General features: G+C 61.6%; 1 protein-coding gene across 2 annotated transcripts in view; it reads left to right on the top strand.

The window, feature by feature from the left end:
• Nucleotides 1-16,535, top strand: part of GNAO1 (G protein subunit alpha o1) — a 120,670-nt gene that overhangs the window by 88,284 nt on the left and 15,851 nt on the right. For both annotated transcript variants that reach the window (XM_079799665.1, XM_079799664.1), the window contains 3 exons: nucleotides 11,863-12,023; nucleotides 13,245-13,373; nucleotides 14,323-14,452. In XM_079799665.1, coding sequence (XP_079655791.1) covers nucleotides 11,863-12,023; nucleotides 13,245-13,373; nucleotides 14,323-14,452 — 420 coding nt within the window. The remainder of the gene's footprint in view (nucleotides 1-11,862; nucleotides 12,024-13,244; nucleotides 13,374-14,322; nucleotides 14,453-16,535) is intronic.

The following is a 16,535-nucleotide window of genomic DNA, read 5'->3' as shown; positions in this document are numbered from 1 at the left end:
CTCAGGGCTCCAGGCCAGAGTCTGATTTGGTTCTGGGACCCACGTGTCTTCTCTCGGAATAAAATGAGACACCCCGGTTCTTTGGAAGCTGTTGCCACCCCAGAACTCCTCCTACAAGGGGCACATTACCCAAGAGTGGTGCCGGGGCCCCTCACAGTGCGTCCCCCAGGCCTAACCCCCAGCGGGGACGGAGCCCTCAGGGTGTGAACGGCTTTTCCGTCTCTAGGTCCTGGTTAAAGGACCGATGCCTGTGAGGAAGGAGCATCTCCCAGTGGGAATTAGCCGTCACCTCACTGAGAAAACAGCCCTTTGGGATGGGCAAGGGATCCCTGCGCCAGGGTGGGGTCAGATCAAGTCCACCTGCCTCCCAGCTCAGTCAAGGGCGACCCCTCTCTCCAGGAAACACTCACACCTGCCCCTCACCCACACAGCAGCCTCCCCAACGGGCCCACCTGGACCCCCAGTTGCAGAGCTCACACCGCCGGAGAGTGCCGATTCTGCTCTTGGACCCGGGACTCACCAGTCGCACCCAAGCCCGTCTCCTCCGCAGACACAGGCCTGGCCTGCACACCTGCTCTGCTTGGTCAGCTTGTTTGCTTGCGTGTGTGTTTCTGTAGGGGAGCATTTTCCGTAGCTTGGAATTTCGGTTGTTTCCTATTCCTTTATTTTTTTAATGAAAATTACATCTTCCTGGTGGAGTTGCATTAGGAAATTCTGGGTTAGTCATCTGGGCCAAATTGACAAGTCACCAGGCAATGCTGGGCGGAGTACTTTACCCCTTCTTACAAATTCAGGGTGGTTTTTTTTGTTGTTGTTTTAATATATTTTATTGATTTTTCACAGAGAGGAAGGGAGAGGGAGAGAGAGTTAGAAACATCGATGAGAGAGAAACATCAATCAGCTGCCTCCTGCACATCTCCTACTGGGGATGTGCCCGCAGCCAAGGTACATGCTCTTGACCGGAATCGAACCTGGGACCTTCCAGTCCGCAGGCCGACGCTCTATCCACTGAGCCAAACCAGCTAGGGCCAAATTCAGGTTTTGCTGAGTTTGAGGAGAGGGCGTGGTGACGATGGGAAAATGTGTGCAGCTGGGCTGGGCCCGGCGGATTCCCTCCTTTATGGAGAACTAGATAATTTTTTTTAAAATAAGTTCTCTCTGTGCAGGACGATTTTGTCATGGGTGCAAACACGAGGTGGTATGCAAAGAGAGGGGCGGGAGGAACCCAGGCTGGGGTCCAGGCCTTGGCAGGAAGGGGACTGGCGCCCACATTGGGGGCGGGCTCCTGAAGCAGGTGCCTGGAGAGACTCACGGTCACTCCCGCCCTCCTGCACTTCTGGGTGACAGCGATGACAGCGGGGAAGTAACAGCTCCCCACGTTTGGAGCACACGCAGGCCAGGCTCCGTGGCGCTGCTGTTAGCCTCGGGCACATTCTTCATCACAAGAGGGATGTGTTTCTTTTCCTACGAAGCCAGAAAGCAAGCACGCAGCCCATCTAGCTCATGATGGCCCAGATAGTAGAACAAGACCAGAGGGTGGGTGTTGGAGTGTCTCCTGAGTCAAGTAAAGAAACATATGACACGCACAAGGCCAGGGGTCTTACACGGATTGGGCAGAGATGGCGAAAGCAGGACAGAAAGGACCGAAGTTTGGCAAAGCTTGCCTGATCCCTGTGAGCTCGGTAAGTAATCGGATTGGACTCGTTTTACAGATGAGGAAACCGAGGCTCAGAAAGGTTGCGTGACTTGCCCTGGGGCACACAGCTGATAGGTGGCAGAGCCAGGACCCAGCCCCAGGCCTGCCTGACCCCTAAGGCAGGTCAGCGGCCCCAGCAAGGCCCGGAGCCCAAAGCCCAGGCGGACACGCTCACCTTCATGCTCCAGGTGCAGCCCCCAGTGCTGGCGGGGGAATGGGGGTGGAGGGGGGGTCCGGCCAGCCTTCCCAGGTCTCTCCCCGGAGAAGGAAGGCTTTGCTGGCTCCTTACTGAAGGGTGAAATGGGAGCAAATCCTCGCTGGAGAGGTGGGGCCCTGGGCCTGATTCCTCCCATCAGCTGCTTCGAATTCTCTCAACTAGAGGCCTTTCCAGAAGGGCCTGGCGTGACGTCTGCACGTGACTGAGGAGCGGCTACTGCCCAGCGCTCACCGTTTACCGTGCACCCTCCCCAGTCAGCTCCACCCACCCCCAAAGGCCCTCCTCTCCTTTCTCCCGGGCCTCTCCCCGCCCTTCCTCTTTCCCTTCCTTTCTTGTCTCTGAATCACTTTTTCCAACAAGCTGTCGACTCAGGGTGCCGAATAACTCCCTGAATGATTTCGGAAAGCCTCCCTCTGACCACAGAAGCCTGGGCGTTGGAGGCATATTTAGATCTATGTTTATATTTATATTTATATCAGAATATTACTAACTAAATCGGCATGGGGAGCGCCAGGCATGGGAGCTGCTAGCGGAAGCCCCTGAGAGGAGTAGGCCTCACAGAAGTTACAGCGTCGAGAAGAGAAGCAGGCTGAGAAGTAAACCAGGAGAGGCAGAGTGGTCACGCCAGGCAGGTGACTTAAACGGGTGCAGGACATGGGTGGCCGCCGGAAGCCGGCTCACCCTGGGCCAGCCGTGGGGCATAGTAACAGCCGACGTCTACTGACGGCTCACCACGTGCTGGCACGACAGTTGGGTATATCACCTCCTTTAATCCTCACAGCCCAGCACCGGAGGAGTGGGGACTACTGGTCAGATGCAAGTGCTAAGGCTTGGACGGTCTACACAGATACTTAGTGGCAGAGCCAAGACCGAAATCTCGGATGGCCCACCTCGGAGAGAGCGTGGGTGGCGTTATTTCTAAGGGCCTTTCCGGCTCCGACCTCCCACACCTCCAGTGCCTCTCATCTGTTGCCCGCACCCGCCTCCTGCGTGTGCCCTGTAGCCCCCTCTCTTCGGCTCTCCCGCACCCACAGCAGCCACGGCGAGCTTCAAGAACAGAATGTCATTTCTTCTTGCCTTTACTTTTTAAAATATATTTTTATTGATTTCAGAGAGAAAGGGAGAGGGAGAGAGAAACATCAATGACGAGAGAGAATCATGGACCGGCTGCCTCCTGCACACCCCACACTGCGGGGGTCAAGCCCGCAACACCGGACATGTGCCCGCCCCCCCCCCCCCCCCCCGTGACCTCCTGGTTCATAGGTTGATGCTCAACCACAGAGCCACGTTGTTCGGGCATTTCTTCTCTCCTTTAAGCCTCCGTGGTTTCCCATAACACTCGGGACAAGTCAGACTTCTTTCCCTGGTCAGCCTTGCCCTATGGTGACGGGGTCGCATGCTGGCTGCTGCTCAGAAGGTGCCCTGGGCACAGCCAGCCGCGCCAGCCTCCCGCCACTGGGCCCCGGCGCCCACGTTACTGGTATCATCACCGTGTGCTGAGTCCTCGCCCCACCTGTGTCCTCAGCTTCATGTTCATGGCTTGCCCTGGCATTTCCCTTTTCTGACATGTCCCAAATTATTAAAAACAGCTGCTCGAGAGTCCATTGAATGAATCATGGAAAACATGTTTTCTGTCTATAAATAACTCCACCCCACACGTTTCTGGGAGGGTAGGAAGAACGCTGTGAGGAGCGCCCAGCACACACCCGGTCGATGCACGTAGTCCCATCCGGGTACCCCCTCTGGAACCTCCCGGCCTGAAACAGGACCTCCGAGGTCAGTGCGCATAGGGTCAGTGGAGGAGGGCCCTGGGGGCTGTAGGCGGCCTTCAGCCACTCATTCTGCTACTTCTGAACAGATTCACGTGATGCCACCCCCTCCCCCGCCTCTGGTGTGCCACACACATCCCCCCTCCCCCCAGCCCTGGGGAAGACACAGCCCCTGCCCCACTCAGAGCCATCACAGGCTGGTTTTCAAGACTGACACACAGGAGCCACCCGGCAACTCACTAGTGCAAGTCGGAGCCCAGTGCAGGACGCAGAGGAGAGCCGGTGCGGGGCGGACGCTCGCAGTGTGCCCACGAAGCCCCTCCCGCCCGTGCTGAAGGTGCGCACAGGTGCCGCCGTTTTCCCCGCAGACCTGACCTGGGGAAGGTCGGGAAGACGGACGTGGCGGAGGCAGAGCCCGAGCTGGCACCTCGGGGGGCGAGGCCCGGGTGGAGGCCTCCCCTTCGGGGCAGGAGAGCCCCTCGTGACTGTGGGCGTTTTAGCGTCTGCGCGCTCGTCGCAGCGTCACCAGGTGCGATGGTTGACAGACCTCAGAGATGAGCACATCCAGAGACACGGCCGTGGCTTGTGTGCGGCTACGGACCGCCCGCCCTTGTCCCCGCGTCACGGTGGCTGGTACCGGCACGGCCGCCTCGGAGACCTGGTGCAGCCGGCCCCCGGGCCGCCGCGCAGCCCATCAGAGCTGAAGCCAGCTTGTGCCGCTGGCCTACCCAGGGCAGCGCCCGCACATCACAGAGCCCGGCAGCGAGGGGCCCGGAGGCCGCAGAGGCGAGGACACCTCGGCCGCACCCTAGGCTTCTACCCCGGGTGCAGTGCGTTTCGGCTCTTTCCCTTCCAAAGCCATTCACTCAGCAAGTGCTGCCCGGGCACCTGCTCTGTCCCAGCGGCGGGCGCATCTGATGCAAGAGGGAGCCTGACGAGGGCGCTCAGAGGCCAGGGGGACACTGGAAACAGGAACCCTAGCAGGTGGGGACAGCCACACTCCGTGCCTCCCTTATCCGGAGCTTCCTGGACTTCAGCGAGCCCCCTGCCCCCTCGCTTGTTCTGGGGGCTTTGCCCACCGTGCTGGACACCTGTGTCCTCCTCACTCCTTGCTGCAGTCCTTGCCCCAAACTCCAGTCTTGTCCCCGGGGCTGCCCAGGCCCCGTGGCCACCCCAGGCAGGCGGGTCCCTGGTCCCTCTTCAAGCGGCACACTGGGGGCGTCGCTCACCATTTGTTCAGCGGGCCCAGGGAGACACTGGTTTCTATTCATGGAATTTTTTTCTTTATTGTTCAAAATAAGGGCTATATTAGATGCACTGAACTGAGCAGCAGGGGCTGGCTCTCGTGTCCATCATTTGGAACAAGAGAAGAAGACTGCCTGGCCAGTGTGGCTCAGTGGTTGAGCATTCACCTAGGAACCAGGAGGTCAAGGTTCAATTCCCAGTCAGGGCACGTACCGGGTCGTGGATTTGATCCCCACTAGGGGGCGTGCAGGGAGCAGCCGATCCATGATTCTCTCTCATCATTGATGTTTTTCTCCCTCTCCCTCTCCCTTCCTCTCTGAAATCAGTAAGAATATTTTTTAAGAGAAGACCAGCTCCTCGTACCCGCTGCGGGGAGGAAGAGCCCATGTGGACAGAATTACAGCGTTGGGCTCAAAAGTCAGTTTCTAAGCTTGTTTTTGTGATGAAGGCAAACAGTCTCCACTTTTCTGCAGCTCGCGTCCTTTCTTCCTTTTTCATGGATGACACTCCAAACCAGACAAGTTCTGAAAAGGGATATTGGAGGGCTTGGCATTTGATCATAAAACAAATCCCTTCTCTGCAAACGGCCCTACCCGGGCGTGACGCGGTTTCAGAATTTCGCCGACCGCCCCGCGTGTGCGTTCCTCGCGTGTGCTTGTGCCAGCGTGCAGCGGCCACGGGCAGGCACCGGGGAGGGCACCGTTCACCTCTGTGGGGCAGAGCCGGCACCTCCCTCTCCATCGCTCTGTGGTCGGGACAGCATCCTGGTTCTGTTCACACCTGCCGTGTCTCAGCACCTCGCGGGAGTGGTGATCCGCCCTATGGCGCTCACCGTCTCCCCAAGGGAGAGAGAGCCGAGGAGGAAACAAACATCTGATGACACCTTGGGATCAGGGCTAGTGAAGGAAAGGGAGCTGGCGTGGGAGAACAGGAGGCACCTGCGTTAGCGGGGGAGGGGTGCTGTCAGGGAAAACTTCCTCTCAGGCGTCATTTTTAAACTGAGACTGGGAAAAAAAGGAGCCTATCTCCCAAAGGTTTTTGGTGGCAAGAGGAGCCAGTGCAAAGGCCCTGGGGTGGAAGTGAGCTTGCCGCGTATGTGCAAAGCCTAGAGAGGGAGCAGGGCAGCTGGCAGGTGGCCAGTGAGGGCAAGGTGCCTCGGGATGAAGTTCAGGGGGGGGGGGGGGGTAGGAGGTAGGCCTTGTAGATAGAGTTTGGGATGATGGAGAGGGAACCCCCACCCCCACTCCCAGCCTGAAGGAGAGTCCCATCTGGGGGCTGGATTATGTATTGGTTCGCAAGGCTGCCATAACAAAGGACCAGGGGAGGGGGCCGGGGGAGGGGGGGCTTGAACAACAGAAATGTATTTTCTCACAGTTCTGGAGGCCAGAGTTCCAGACCAGGGTGTCCGCAGGGCTGGTTTCTTCTGAGGCCACTCTCCTTGCCTCGGGGCCGTGGCCAGCTGGCTCCCCTTGTCCTCACGTGGTCTTCCTTTGGCCTGTGTCCTGCTCTCCTCTTATAAAAACACCAGCCACAATGGGTGAGGGCCCACCCCACTGGCCTCCTTGTAACTTAATTACCCCTTTCAAGGCGCTCTCTCTCCAAATACAGCCACACTCTGAGGTCCTGGCAGTTAGGGCTTCAGCATATGAATTTGGGCGGGGGGGGGGGGGGGACACAAGTCCAGCCCATGACAGGGACCTTCCCTGACCTAGTCATTGAGGACAGAGTTGGGGTTGCGGGTCAGCACATTCAAAATGCCTCGGAGGCCAGAGGAGACCCGTCCTCAGCCTCCTGCTCCCTCTCTGTCGAAAGGGATGATTCACAAGTCTTTAGGGGAGTCAGAGACTCGGTGGTACCGAGCTGGGACTTCTTTCCCCACCAGCAGTCAGAGTCCTTGAAAGAGAAGTGGAAACCTCCCTGTCGTGATTCAGGGGTGTTCATTCGGGGTCCCCGTGGCCCTCAGCCAGCAGTGTGGGCAGGGAGACAGTGCCGAGCTGAGTGAGGAAGGCGGCAGGGGCTGCCTAGCCAGTGGGCTGGGGAGGGAAGTTGGGGTGCTGGCCAGGCTCATCCAGGCTCCCCAAGGAAGAGAGGCCCAGAACGTGTTGTGTTGAATGAAATGGAGGAGAGAACCCCCAACCGACCTCACCGCTGCCTTCCCAAGTCCCCTCGCGCCACGCGTGTTCAGCCTCCGGAGCCGGGGGCAGGCAGCGGCCAGCGGGCTGAGCTGCCTGCAGACCCCAGACTGGCCTCAAGTCGTTCCCTGCACCTTCTGCTGAGGATAAACATAGCTACAAGGAGGGCAGGGTCCTAGAGAAATTACTGGCAGTTCAGAAAACATGAAGCCGGCTCCATCTCATTAAGATGACACTGCGGGGCGGGGAGACCTGGGTGGTACTTTACATTGGAGCCGAGTGTGGGCCTCTGCTTTTGGTTCTGAGCGGTTGGAAAGTGTGCAGTGGGAACAGAAGACCCAACTTCAAAGGCACTGCCTGCTGCTGGCCGGGCAGAGGGAGTGGAAGGAGCAGCATGGGGGGGCGGGGGGGCGGGGGGCGCGGGCACAGTGGGGTCGGGCTGGAGCAAAGACCTGGGGGTCACAGGGGCACCGCCCTCGGAGCCTGCTGTGCCTTTTAGGGGCTCAGTGGAGCCGCTCCTGGAGGACAGCTAATCGAGGCAGTGCCTTGTCCTTGAAAAGTGAGTGTTTGTCCAGCCTGGGGGCACTCCCAGGGCAGAGCCCTGGCCTGGGCCGTCCCAGGCGCCCTCCCACCCAGCCTCCCCTGTTGCTATAGAAACAGGGCCTCTTGGGAGGCAGCTGCTCCCTCCCTCCCAGAATCGGGGAGGAGGCAGCTCCTGTCCCTTTCGGCTTAGAAGGCGGCGGGGTTGGGTTTCGGGGTTCCCAGGAACAGTCGTCCTGCCCGCCTCCCTGGAGGGCAAATGTCCGCTCAGCCACTGGGCTGCTGGGACAGGTGGACAGGGAGGGGGTCCCTCCCTCTCTCCTTCCTTCCCTCTGCCCTGCTGGCCTTGGGGCTGAGCGCTCACCTTCCAGCTCCCTTTTCAGAGGAGGTGGCAGCTAGGAGACCAGGAGTCACCATGACAACAAAGCTCCCAAGCAGGCCGGAGCCCCCGGCTCCCCCTCATCTGTGTCCAGGCAATCGGGGGCCATCATTTCTCAACCACTATGAACGTTCTGAAGGTCAAGACCCTTCGGTAGTGGGTGTGCGGTGGATAAATGAGTATAGGGTTGGCTGGATAGGTGGGTGGCTAGAGAGAGATGGGGAGGAAGGAAAGAAATGGTGCACACATGAATAATGAATGGATAGACAGATGCCGGGGAAGGACAGAGGAAGGTAAGGAGAGGGGCGGGTGTGGCAGTGAGTGGATGGGTGAACAAGAGTAGCTGGTGGCTACGTGGGTCGATGCATGATGTTCAAAAGAGATGCATCCTAGCTAGGTGTTACCGGGATACGTGGGTGGATGGATGGATGGATGGATGGAGAAGGATGGGCAGGTTTGAAAGGGGACAAGAGGGGAAACAGCACCAAATCCTTGGTTCTGCTGCAGGATGTTTCTGGAGAACCAGGAAAGCTCCCTTCCCTAAGGCAAGTGGTAGATCTAGGAGGTCCCCAGATCCCCCATCACCCCCCACCCCACCCCATAGACCCTGCGATTTGACAGCTTGCTGCAACTAAGACCCCTGAGCCCAAGGGAAGAAAGAGCCGCAAGCACGCCTGGTCTCCAACCACTAAATGCCTGCAGTGCCCCCATCATTGCCACTAACAAAGACAGATGCCGAGGCCTGGGGGGCTGGGTCTGGCCGTTGCTAAGTGCCCAGAATGCTCCCTGCTCTCGCCACTGCCATTCTCCACCTGCTGGCATTGCCGTGCCTGCCGGGCCTCTCTGCCGCTTCCCCTGGAGGAACAGCCTGTAGCCAAGGAAGGCAGCTAAGCCCATGGGCCTGCCCCGCCTGGCTGTCCAGCTCTGGCTCCCTCTCCCCTTGGCCTGTGCGCTCCTGCCCCCTGGTGGGAGCCGGGACAACTGCAGCGCAAGGGCGGGGGAGTGGATGGAGGCTTTTCCCTGCACCCAGAGGACTGTGTGTGTGTGTGTGTGTGTGTGTGTGTGTGTGTGTGTGTGTGTGTGTGTGCTCACGCACCCACACTTCTCTTGGCCTACAAGATTAGAGATGGAGGGGAAACTCTGAAAGGCCAAAGCAGTTCCTCCAGTGGAAGGGGTTATTATTATAATTACTGTGATTATTGTTATCAGAGGATCAGGCTTGCCTGACGTCTTGTACAAAGCAGGCCCGCTTTCCTTCAGCTTGTTGTTTGTGTCTGAGGGACTTCATCTTTGCTCATAATAACTAACATTTGCAGGGCTCTTTATGCTGCAAAGCTGTGTCCCATCCTTCGCCTGTCTCAACGGCACAAACAACCCTGGGGGGTGGGAACGAATGAGAGCAGAGGCCCAGAGAGGTTAAGTGGTCTGTCCAAGGTCGCGCAGCTAAAAAGCTGCAGAGGCAGGATTTGAACCCGGGTCACCTGCGTGAAAATTCCCATTCACTTCCCCACATTTTTGACATCTCGTCCCTCGGGAGGGCAAAGGCCCTTTATTAAACGTTCGCCCTTTGCCGCTGATGTTTATCGGAAAGGCCATGTTGCCCTGAAAAGAAGGGAAGTGTTTTGAAGGCCTGAGTGTTACGTACGGTGACGTTAGGCATCCCAGTCTAGACGGTGCGTACACCTGGGCACCTCCGAGTCCCCGGCAGTGAATGGCAAGCGTGTGGCCATCATGGCTAGTGGCTCAGCTGGGCTGATGCCAACATCCCCTGGTCACCCCTTACCCCATCCCACTTCCCGGTGTGACCACATCTCTGGGGAGGGCGGGCAGGCCACACACGGAGCGACAAACCTGGGAGTCCACGGCGGCTTGGGGGAGGCGATTATAAAGCACACCCTCACCGTAGCCTCCCGGTGAGGTGTCACCAGGCTCTGGGTGCTCCGATTGGAGTGTGTCCCTCCCTCAGCAGGAAGTCACCTGCCTGCCCACCCTCAGGCCCTGACTGCCTTCTCACAGGCCTGGCAGAAGCCTTGGCGGCAGGCCCGAAGGAGGAAGTGTGGGAAGGTCTGGCCGGGTCCGCTGGCTGCATTCCACAGACGGGCAGGCACGCTGAGAGCGGGAGAGGACTGGGGCTTCCCAGGTCACCCGCCACCTGGGAGCAGCAGCAGCATGTGGGTCCCTGAGGCACAGGCCTCCCACTGGTTTTAGCCCCAGGTGGAGGCACCACCCCTGCTGCCCCCTCCCCCCACCCCTCCCCGAGCCACTGCCTGCCTAGGGCACCCACGGCCCGGGCCCCGGGGCGGCTCAGATGCTGAAGAAACTCATCTCCAGCCCAGGCCCCGGGGAGGCCAGGAGGCCCGTGGAGGGAGGCCCAGGAGTCCGAGGGCGGGGGCGGGGCTGGCCTCGTGGGCGTGGCCTGCCCGCCTCCGGGCCAGCAGCAGCTTCCTTCCCAGGGCAAGCATCCGGAGGGGACCCAGCTGCCAGAACTTTCTCATTGGCCCTCTGCAGCAGACAGCCCTGGCATGGAAATAGCTACCTAGCCGGGCAGCTCGATTCTGGAAGTCTCCCCAGAAGACGAGTCCACATGCCTTTTGCACAGAATCTTTTGTGGGCCACACATCTCCCCGGTGCTGACCTCATTTCTTCTGTGTCTCTCCCTCCCCAGGACACCTGCGAATTGCCAGCCCCTCCCACTCTCTTCCTGAGCCAGGGGCCACGAACCGGGGAGACTGGCTCTCCTCTGGCGCAGTCCGAAGGCAGGGGGTTGAAAGGCCTTGAGAGTAGAGTAATGGTCTAGTAGTGACTGTTGTGCCCATGAATTAGACCCAGATTCCGGGGGGCCCATGAGGTGAGGGCCTAGCACACCCACTCCCAGCCTCCTCCGGGGGCTCTGTCTCACCGTGCTCTCCATCCACGAGGCAGGTGGCAGGCTCCTTGCTTTGGGGTCCGGAGAGTGCGCTGAGCAAGGTCCCGTCACCCAGAGAGATGTGTGCAGACTCGGCGGACAGGGTTTTCCTGGGGCCTGGGCTCAGGTGGCCACCCTGTCCGGGTTTAGGTTCCTCGAGAAGCCGACCCCGCGACAAGGCGTTTATTTGAAAGGTCATTTCCGGAGGCACTGGGGAGCATGGATCTTTCTGGAAATGCGTGTCCCCCTGGGTGTGGACCCCTCCGCCTGGCCTCTTTGCCTTCCGAGGTGCTGTCGTCGGTGGTGGCCCCAGCACCGGGGGGTCTGATCACAGAGGCCAGCCTTGGAGTCAGGCTCCTGGTCTGAGTCCCAGCTCTGCCTGTGAGCGCAGTCACGGTTCGATTCCCGGTCAGGGCACAGGCCCGGGTTGCAGGCTCGATCCCCATTGTGGGGCGTGCAGGAGGCAGCCGATCCATGATTCTCTCTCATACTGATGTTTCTCTCTCTCTCTCTCTCTTCCTCTCCCTTCCTCTCTGAAATCAATAAAAATATTTTTTTAAAAAAAGAAGTCTAGAAAATTGTTAGCCAAAAACATTGACATTTCCCCAAAAAACACTTTGCAAAATGCCAGTCTTCAAAATGAGTGAAAGCAGGGCTGCTCGGGGTATTGGAGGGTGTAGAACAGAGCCCTGCCCACTCCCTCCTGCCCACAGGCGCCGAGCTGCGGGCACGGTCGGAAACCACTGCTTTGGAAGTCCCCGAAGCCTGGCGCGGGACTGGTCCCTCGGGGCCTGGGACAGCAGACTGTGCCCGTATCCGGAGGCCTGGGGCCGGGTCGGGGGAGGGGGCGGATGTTCACACAGTGGCCCGCTTCTCCTGACCAGGCCTGGGGCTGAGCATTGTCCCGGCGCCCTGGCAGGTGTCCAGCAGGTTCTCTGTCCCCACCGAGCCTCACAGCCCCACCCATGTCTCCTCGCAGGCCGACGCCAAGATGGTGTGCGACGTGGTGAGTCGGATGGAGGACACCGAGCCCTTCTCTCCGGAGCTGCTGTCCGCCATGGTGCGCCTCTGGGGCGACTCGGGGATCCAGGAGTGCTTCAACCGCTCTCGGGAGTATCAGCTCAACGACTCTGCCAAATAGTGAGTGACCGGGCAGGGGGGCGGCCGCCGGCGGGGCCAGGACCGCGTGGAGGGGGAGGGCCGGGACCGCGTGGAGGGGGAGGGCCGGGACCGCGTGGAGGGGGAGGGCCGGGACCGCGTGGAGGGGGAGGGCCGGGACCGCGTGGAGGGAGAGGGCCGGGACCGCGCGCAGGGCAGGGACCCCGTGGAGGGCAGGGACCCCGTGGAGGGCAGGGCTTGGGTGGGGCTGAGGTCAGAGCCGCTGGGACAGTGACAGGGAGAGGCAGGATGGGCCTCTCCCCCTGCCCCCAGCAGGGCCAGGGCAAGTGCTGACGAAGAACAGCCCCCCCCCCACACACACACACACACACACGTGCAACCAGAACCCACGTCATCCCTGCCTCCGACACTTGGGGATCCTACCCGCTGTGTGCGGCTCCCTGCCCCCAGGCACAAGGAGTGGATGCCTGGCTGGCCCTGGGGGAGCCCAGTCCTGATTTCCCAGATCCCATCCTGGCTTTGGGTTCACACCTAACCCGTACAGACCCCCAAAGCCTTCCAGGTGCTCGTCCTGGACAGGTGGGGTGCAAAGGCCTGGTCTGTCTCCAGAAGTGGGGGCCTGGTGCAAAAGACCTGGTCCCAGGCAGGCCAGCCACTGCCCCCTATGTGACCTATGAACCTCCCGTCCCACAGACCCCTGGGTAAACTCTCAGGAGGCACAGCAGGGCGGGCGGATGCTAGGGGCCTCTTGGGAACACTACAGAGACTCCAGGGTGGACTCGGGGGCCAGATGTCCAGGCTCAAGGCCCAGCTCCCAGCTGGGCAAGGTCTGACCTTCATCGACCCTCCGTTCTGTAACCTATAGAGTAGTACATGTAACTTAGAAATTAAAGATGGAACTTGATCACCAGTGAAGAATAGAGTCCAGGTGTTGGCCATTATCGTTTTGTCATGAAGAAACGACAAAGCAGCATCATAAGCCCGTTAGTCTCATTGGAAAGTGGGGTCTCGTCTGAGCGTCCCTGGAGCTGTGCACGAGGCCCCTGTGGTCTGAATTAGAGGCTCTTCGAGGGTGTGCGGCACCCCCCACCCCCACTCCTGGCCCTGGACAGGTGGTGCCATCATTCCCTCCATGGCCTTCGAGGGGCCCTGCTGGGCGGACCGGGCTCTGAAGGGGGTGGCCCAGCAAGCTCAGCGCTGTGCCTGCAGCCTGCCCCATGGTCCCCTGTGTGCCGTCCCCAGCTACCTGGACAGCCTGGATCGGATCGGCGCCAGCGACTACCAGCCCACCGAGCAGGACATCCTCCGAACCAGGGTCAAAACCACCGGCATCGTAGAAACCCACTTCACGTTCAAGAACCTTCACTTCAGGTGAGGCCGGGGGACTTCCGAGCCCCAACCAGGACATGGGTGGTGCCGGCCCCTCGGCCTCAGCCCCAGATAGCGGCCTGCCTCTGGAGCTCTCGCGTGGGGACAGGCAGTTAGCTAGGAGAAGGGACCTGTCTGTAGGTCTGTTTCCCACCAAGTTCAGGGTGGGGTCAGCAGGAAGCCTTCCTGGAAGAGGGGTCCTGGAGTGGGGCTCTGAGGCATGGGAAGAAGCCTGTCCCTGGGTGACCTCTGAGGGGGAGAAGGTGGGTCACCTCCCAGGACACCTTGTGGGGAGGGGGGGAGGGTGAGCATGGGTAAGCCCAACAATACCCGTGAGACCCCAAGGATCCACATAATCTCAGCTGGAAGGGGTTTAGGGGTCAGCTGGCCCACCTTCTCCCAGCACATCTGGGGAAACCGAGGCCTGGGAGGAGCAAGGCTCTCCCCAGGAGCAGAACACAGCGAGCTCTGAGCGCCTCGGCACCGGATCCCGAGGTGTGAGCCTGGACTTCCCAGACGCTGCGGAGGGTGGCATGGCCACCTGGGTGACCTCGCACACTGAGGCCTGGGAGCCCCTGTCCTGCCCCACATGCCTATAGGTCTGATGCCTGGGTGTCGGGGGGAGCAGGAGGAGAGGCCGGGAGGGGTAGACAGGTAGAAGCCCTGTGTCCTGGCCAGGTGAGGCGCACCCTTGGGAGGGCTCTGGAGACGCGAGGGCGGGTGGACTCGCTGCGTGCAAGCACAGCGCGGTGGTGGGGCAGACCGCAGTGAAGGCGCCCCCCACCCCCCACGAATGGCTGTGTCGGTCTTTGGGCACCTGGAGCGGGGCTCCTGGAGCTGCTGGGGCAGGGCCAGCCCCTCCTCCTCCTCTGGCCCCGGGGCTTGACCGGCACCCCCTCCCACCTGCCTGGGCCCCCCCGCCCACCACCCCAGCTTCCCTGTCTCCCCGCAGGCTGTTCGACGTCGGGGGCCAACGGTCTGAACGCAAGAAGTGGATCCACTGCTTCGAGGACGTCACGGCCATCATCTTCTGCGTCGCGCTCAGCGGCTACGACCAGGTGCTCCACGAAGACGAGACCACGGTGAGTGGCCTGTACCCGCCAGGCGTGGGCGCGGTGGGGTGAGACCGCGGTGGTGGTCCACGCCGCTCCAGAGCGGCTGGGGTTGCCGTGGTTGGGGGAATGTCTGGTGACACGGGTACAGAAAAGGCAGCCACAGGCCGGCAGCTGGGGCGGGGCCGTGGGCATCTGCTCACAGGCACCCCCCCCCCCCCCCCAGACTCAGGCAGTGGGTGCCTCTCCGGTAAACAGGACAGAGTCTGGGGGCATCGGGTCAGGCCCGAAGCAAGCCAGTCCTAAAAGAATCGGGGCGGGGGTGTCGGCAAGAATGTGCGTGAGACGGAAAGAGCAGTTCTCAGCCCTGACGGCCGTCCCTGCGGTGGCTGGGCTGCTGCGCGGGGAGGCCTGCAGGGTGGCGCCGGGCAGGGGGGAGGCCGGGCGGCGGGCACCTCTGGAGGAGACCAGCCCAGGTTGCTGCCTCTGATGTGCATCGCGTCCCATCTGGGGCCTCGGAATGGCCATCGGCCTCAGCGGGGGTCGCTCGGCTCCTAGTCCTGGTTTGCTGCCCAATCCAGGCAGCACCCTCTCCGCTCGGTTCCTGTTACCTGTCGAAGGGGCGGGGGGCGGGGCGACAGTAGTAGCTCCCTGTGGGGTCACTGGCCACGGACTAGAGCCCAGGTGAAGGTTCCTGGCACAGCCGCCCCGAGTCTGTGGTTGTGCTGTCACTGGTGGTTGTCCTGACCGGGGGGCTCTGAGAGTCCTCGTCTGGCCTCCAGCCGCACCGCCTGCCAGGGAAGCCGGGTGTTGGTGTGGGCCACCCCCGAGGGTGCCGAGACAAGCCCACAGCCCCTCCTAGGAGTGGGGCTCCTGGGCTGTGGGGTCGCGCCCGTGGCTCTGGGGTCACGCCCGTGGCTCTGGGGTCACGCCCGTGGCTCTGGCCAGCTCCTCTGTCGGCGGTCCGCACAGGCCCGAAGCCCCGAGCCTCTCGGGCAGCACTGAGGCTGGAGGAAGGCCCGCGTCACGCCGGCCTGTCTTCTCTCGGGTCCGTTTCCTCTCCAGTCCTGCCTGCTGGTCCCCCGGCGGCGGTGAGGCCCTGACGGGCCGCGGGGTGGGGGCCGCGGGGTGCAGTGCTGTGGGGGAAGCGGCCGCCGTCCCGAGGGACCACACACAATGGGGCTTCGGGCAGATGGGGCCGCGGCCCTGCCCGGGTGGGTGGTCCGGACTCGCCCCACAGGCTGGCGTGCCCACGTGCCCTTCCTGCTCAGGCCCAGCTGCACCCCTGAGTTGGGGTTCAGCAAAGCCCCCCAGCCCTGCCTTGTCCTGGGGGAGGCTTCGGGGGCCTCAGCCGTGCAGCTCTTTCTGGTGGCGCCGTCTTCATTAGTGACCTCGGCAGGTTGTGGCATCACCGGCGTGGGGGGGCGGGGAGAGACGTGCACCCCGTGCTGTGCTTGGACCCGACCCCTGACCGCACCCCAGCCCGGGCGGCTCCTGGCTGCCCGGCACCGTGTCGCTGTTCCCTTGGTCCACTGTGCGCTCCAGGCCGCCGTTCGCGGTCTGAGTGGCCACCCTGGGTCCGAGCTCCATCCACTTGGCTCACCTCTCCCTGCGGCGCCTGGAGTGGGAGGCAGGGCCGTGGGTTTCAGAGGAAGGGAAGGGCTGGAGAGTGGGTGGGGGAGGGCTTCTCTCCCTCAGGCCTCTCCTCTGGGTCCTGCCGGCCAGGCCTGCCGACAGCTCCAACCCAAGTGCCAGGCCGCGGGGCACGGGCAGGGCTCTCCGCCTGCCGCAGGGCAGGGGCAGAGGGATGTCTGGGTGGGCCTGGCAGCCACGGGGCGGAAGCTCCCTGGCCCTCAGGTCTCCGTTAACCATGGGGCTGGGCAGATGCCAGGCCCCGGCTCGGGCAGCCTTTCCCGTCTGCCTGCCCTGTCCGGCCTGGCCAGCCGTCTGCAAACTCCTCACCAGCCCTGGCTGCTGAGCTGGGCAGTGTCCGGGCGCTTTCCTTCCATGCTCCTCTTCCTTCCTGCCTTTCCTGTCCCTCTCACTCACCTCCCCTCCTCCCCGTGTGCCCTGCCTTCTTCCCTGGGGCTGGAGCGGAGGACCTTGGGGAAAC

The sequence above is a fragment of the Cnephaeus nilssonii genome (assembly GCF_951640355.1).
Source record: "Cnephaeus nilssonii genome assembly, chromosome: 20".
NCBI lineage: Eukaryota > Metazoa > Chordata > Mammalia > Chiroptera > Vespertilionidae > Cnephaeus > Cnephaeus nilssonii.
This window is presented reverse-complemented; position numbering and strand designations above follow the sequence as displayed.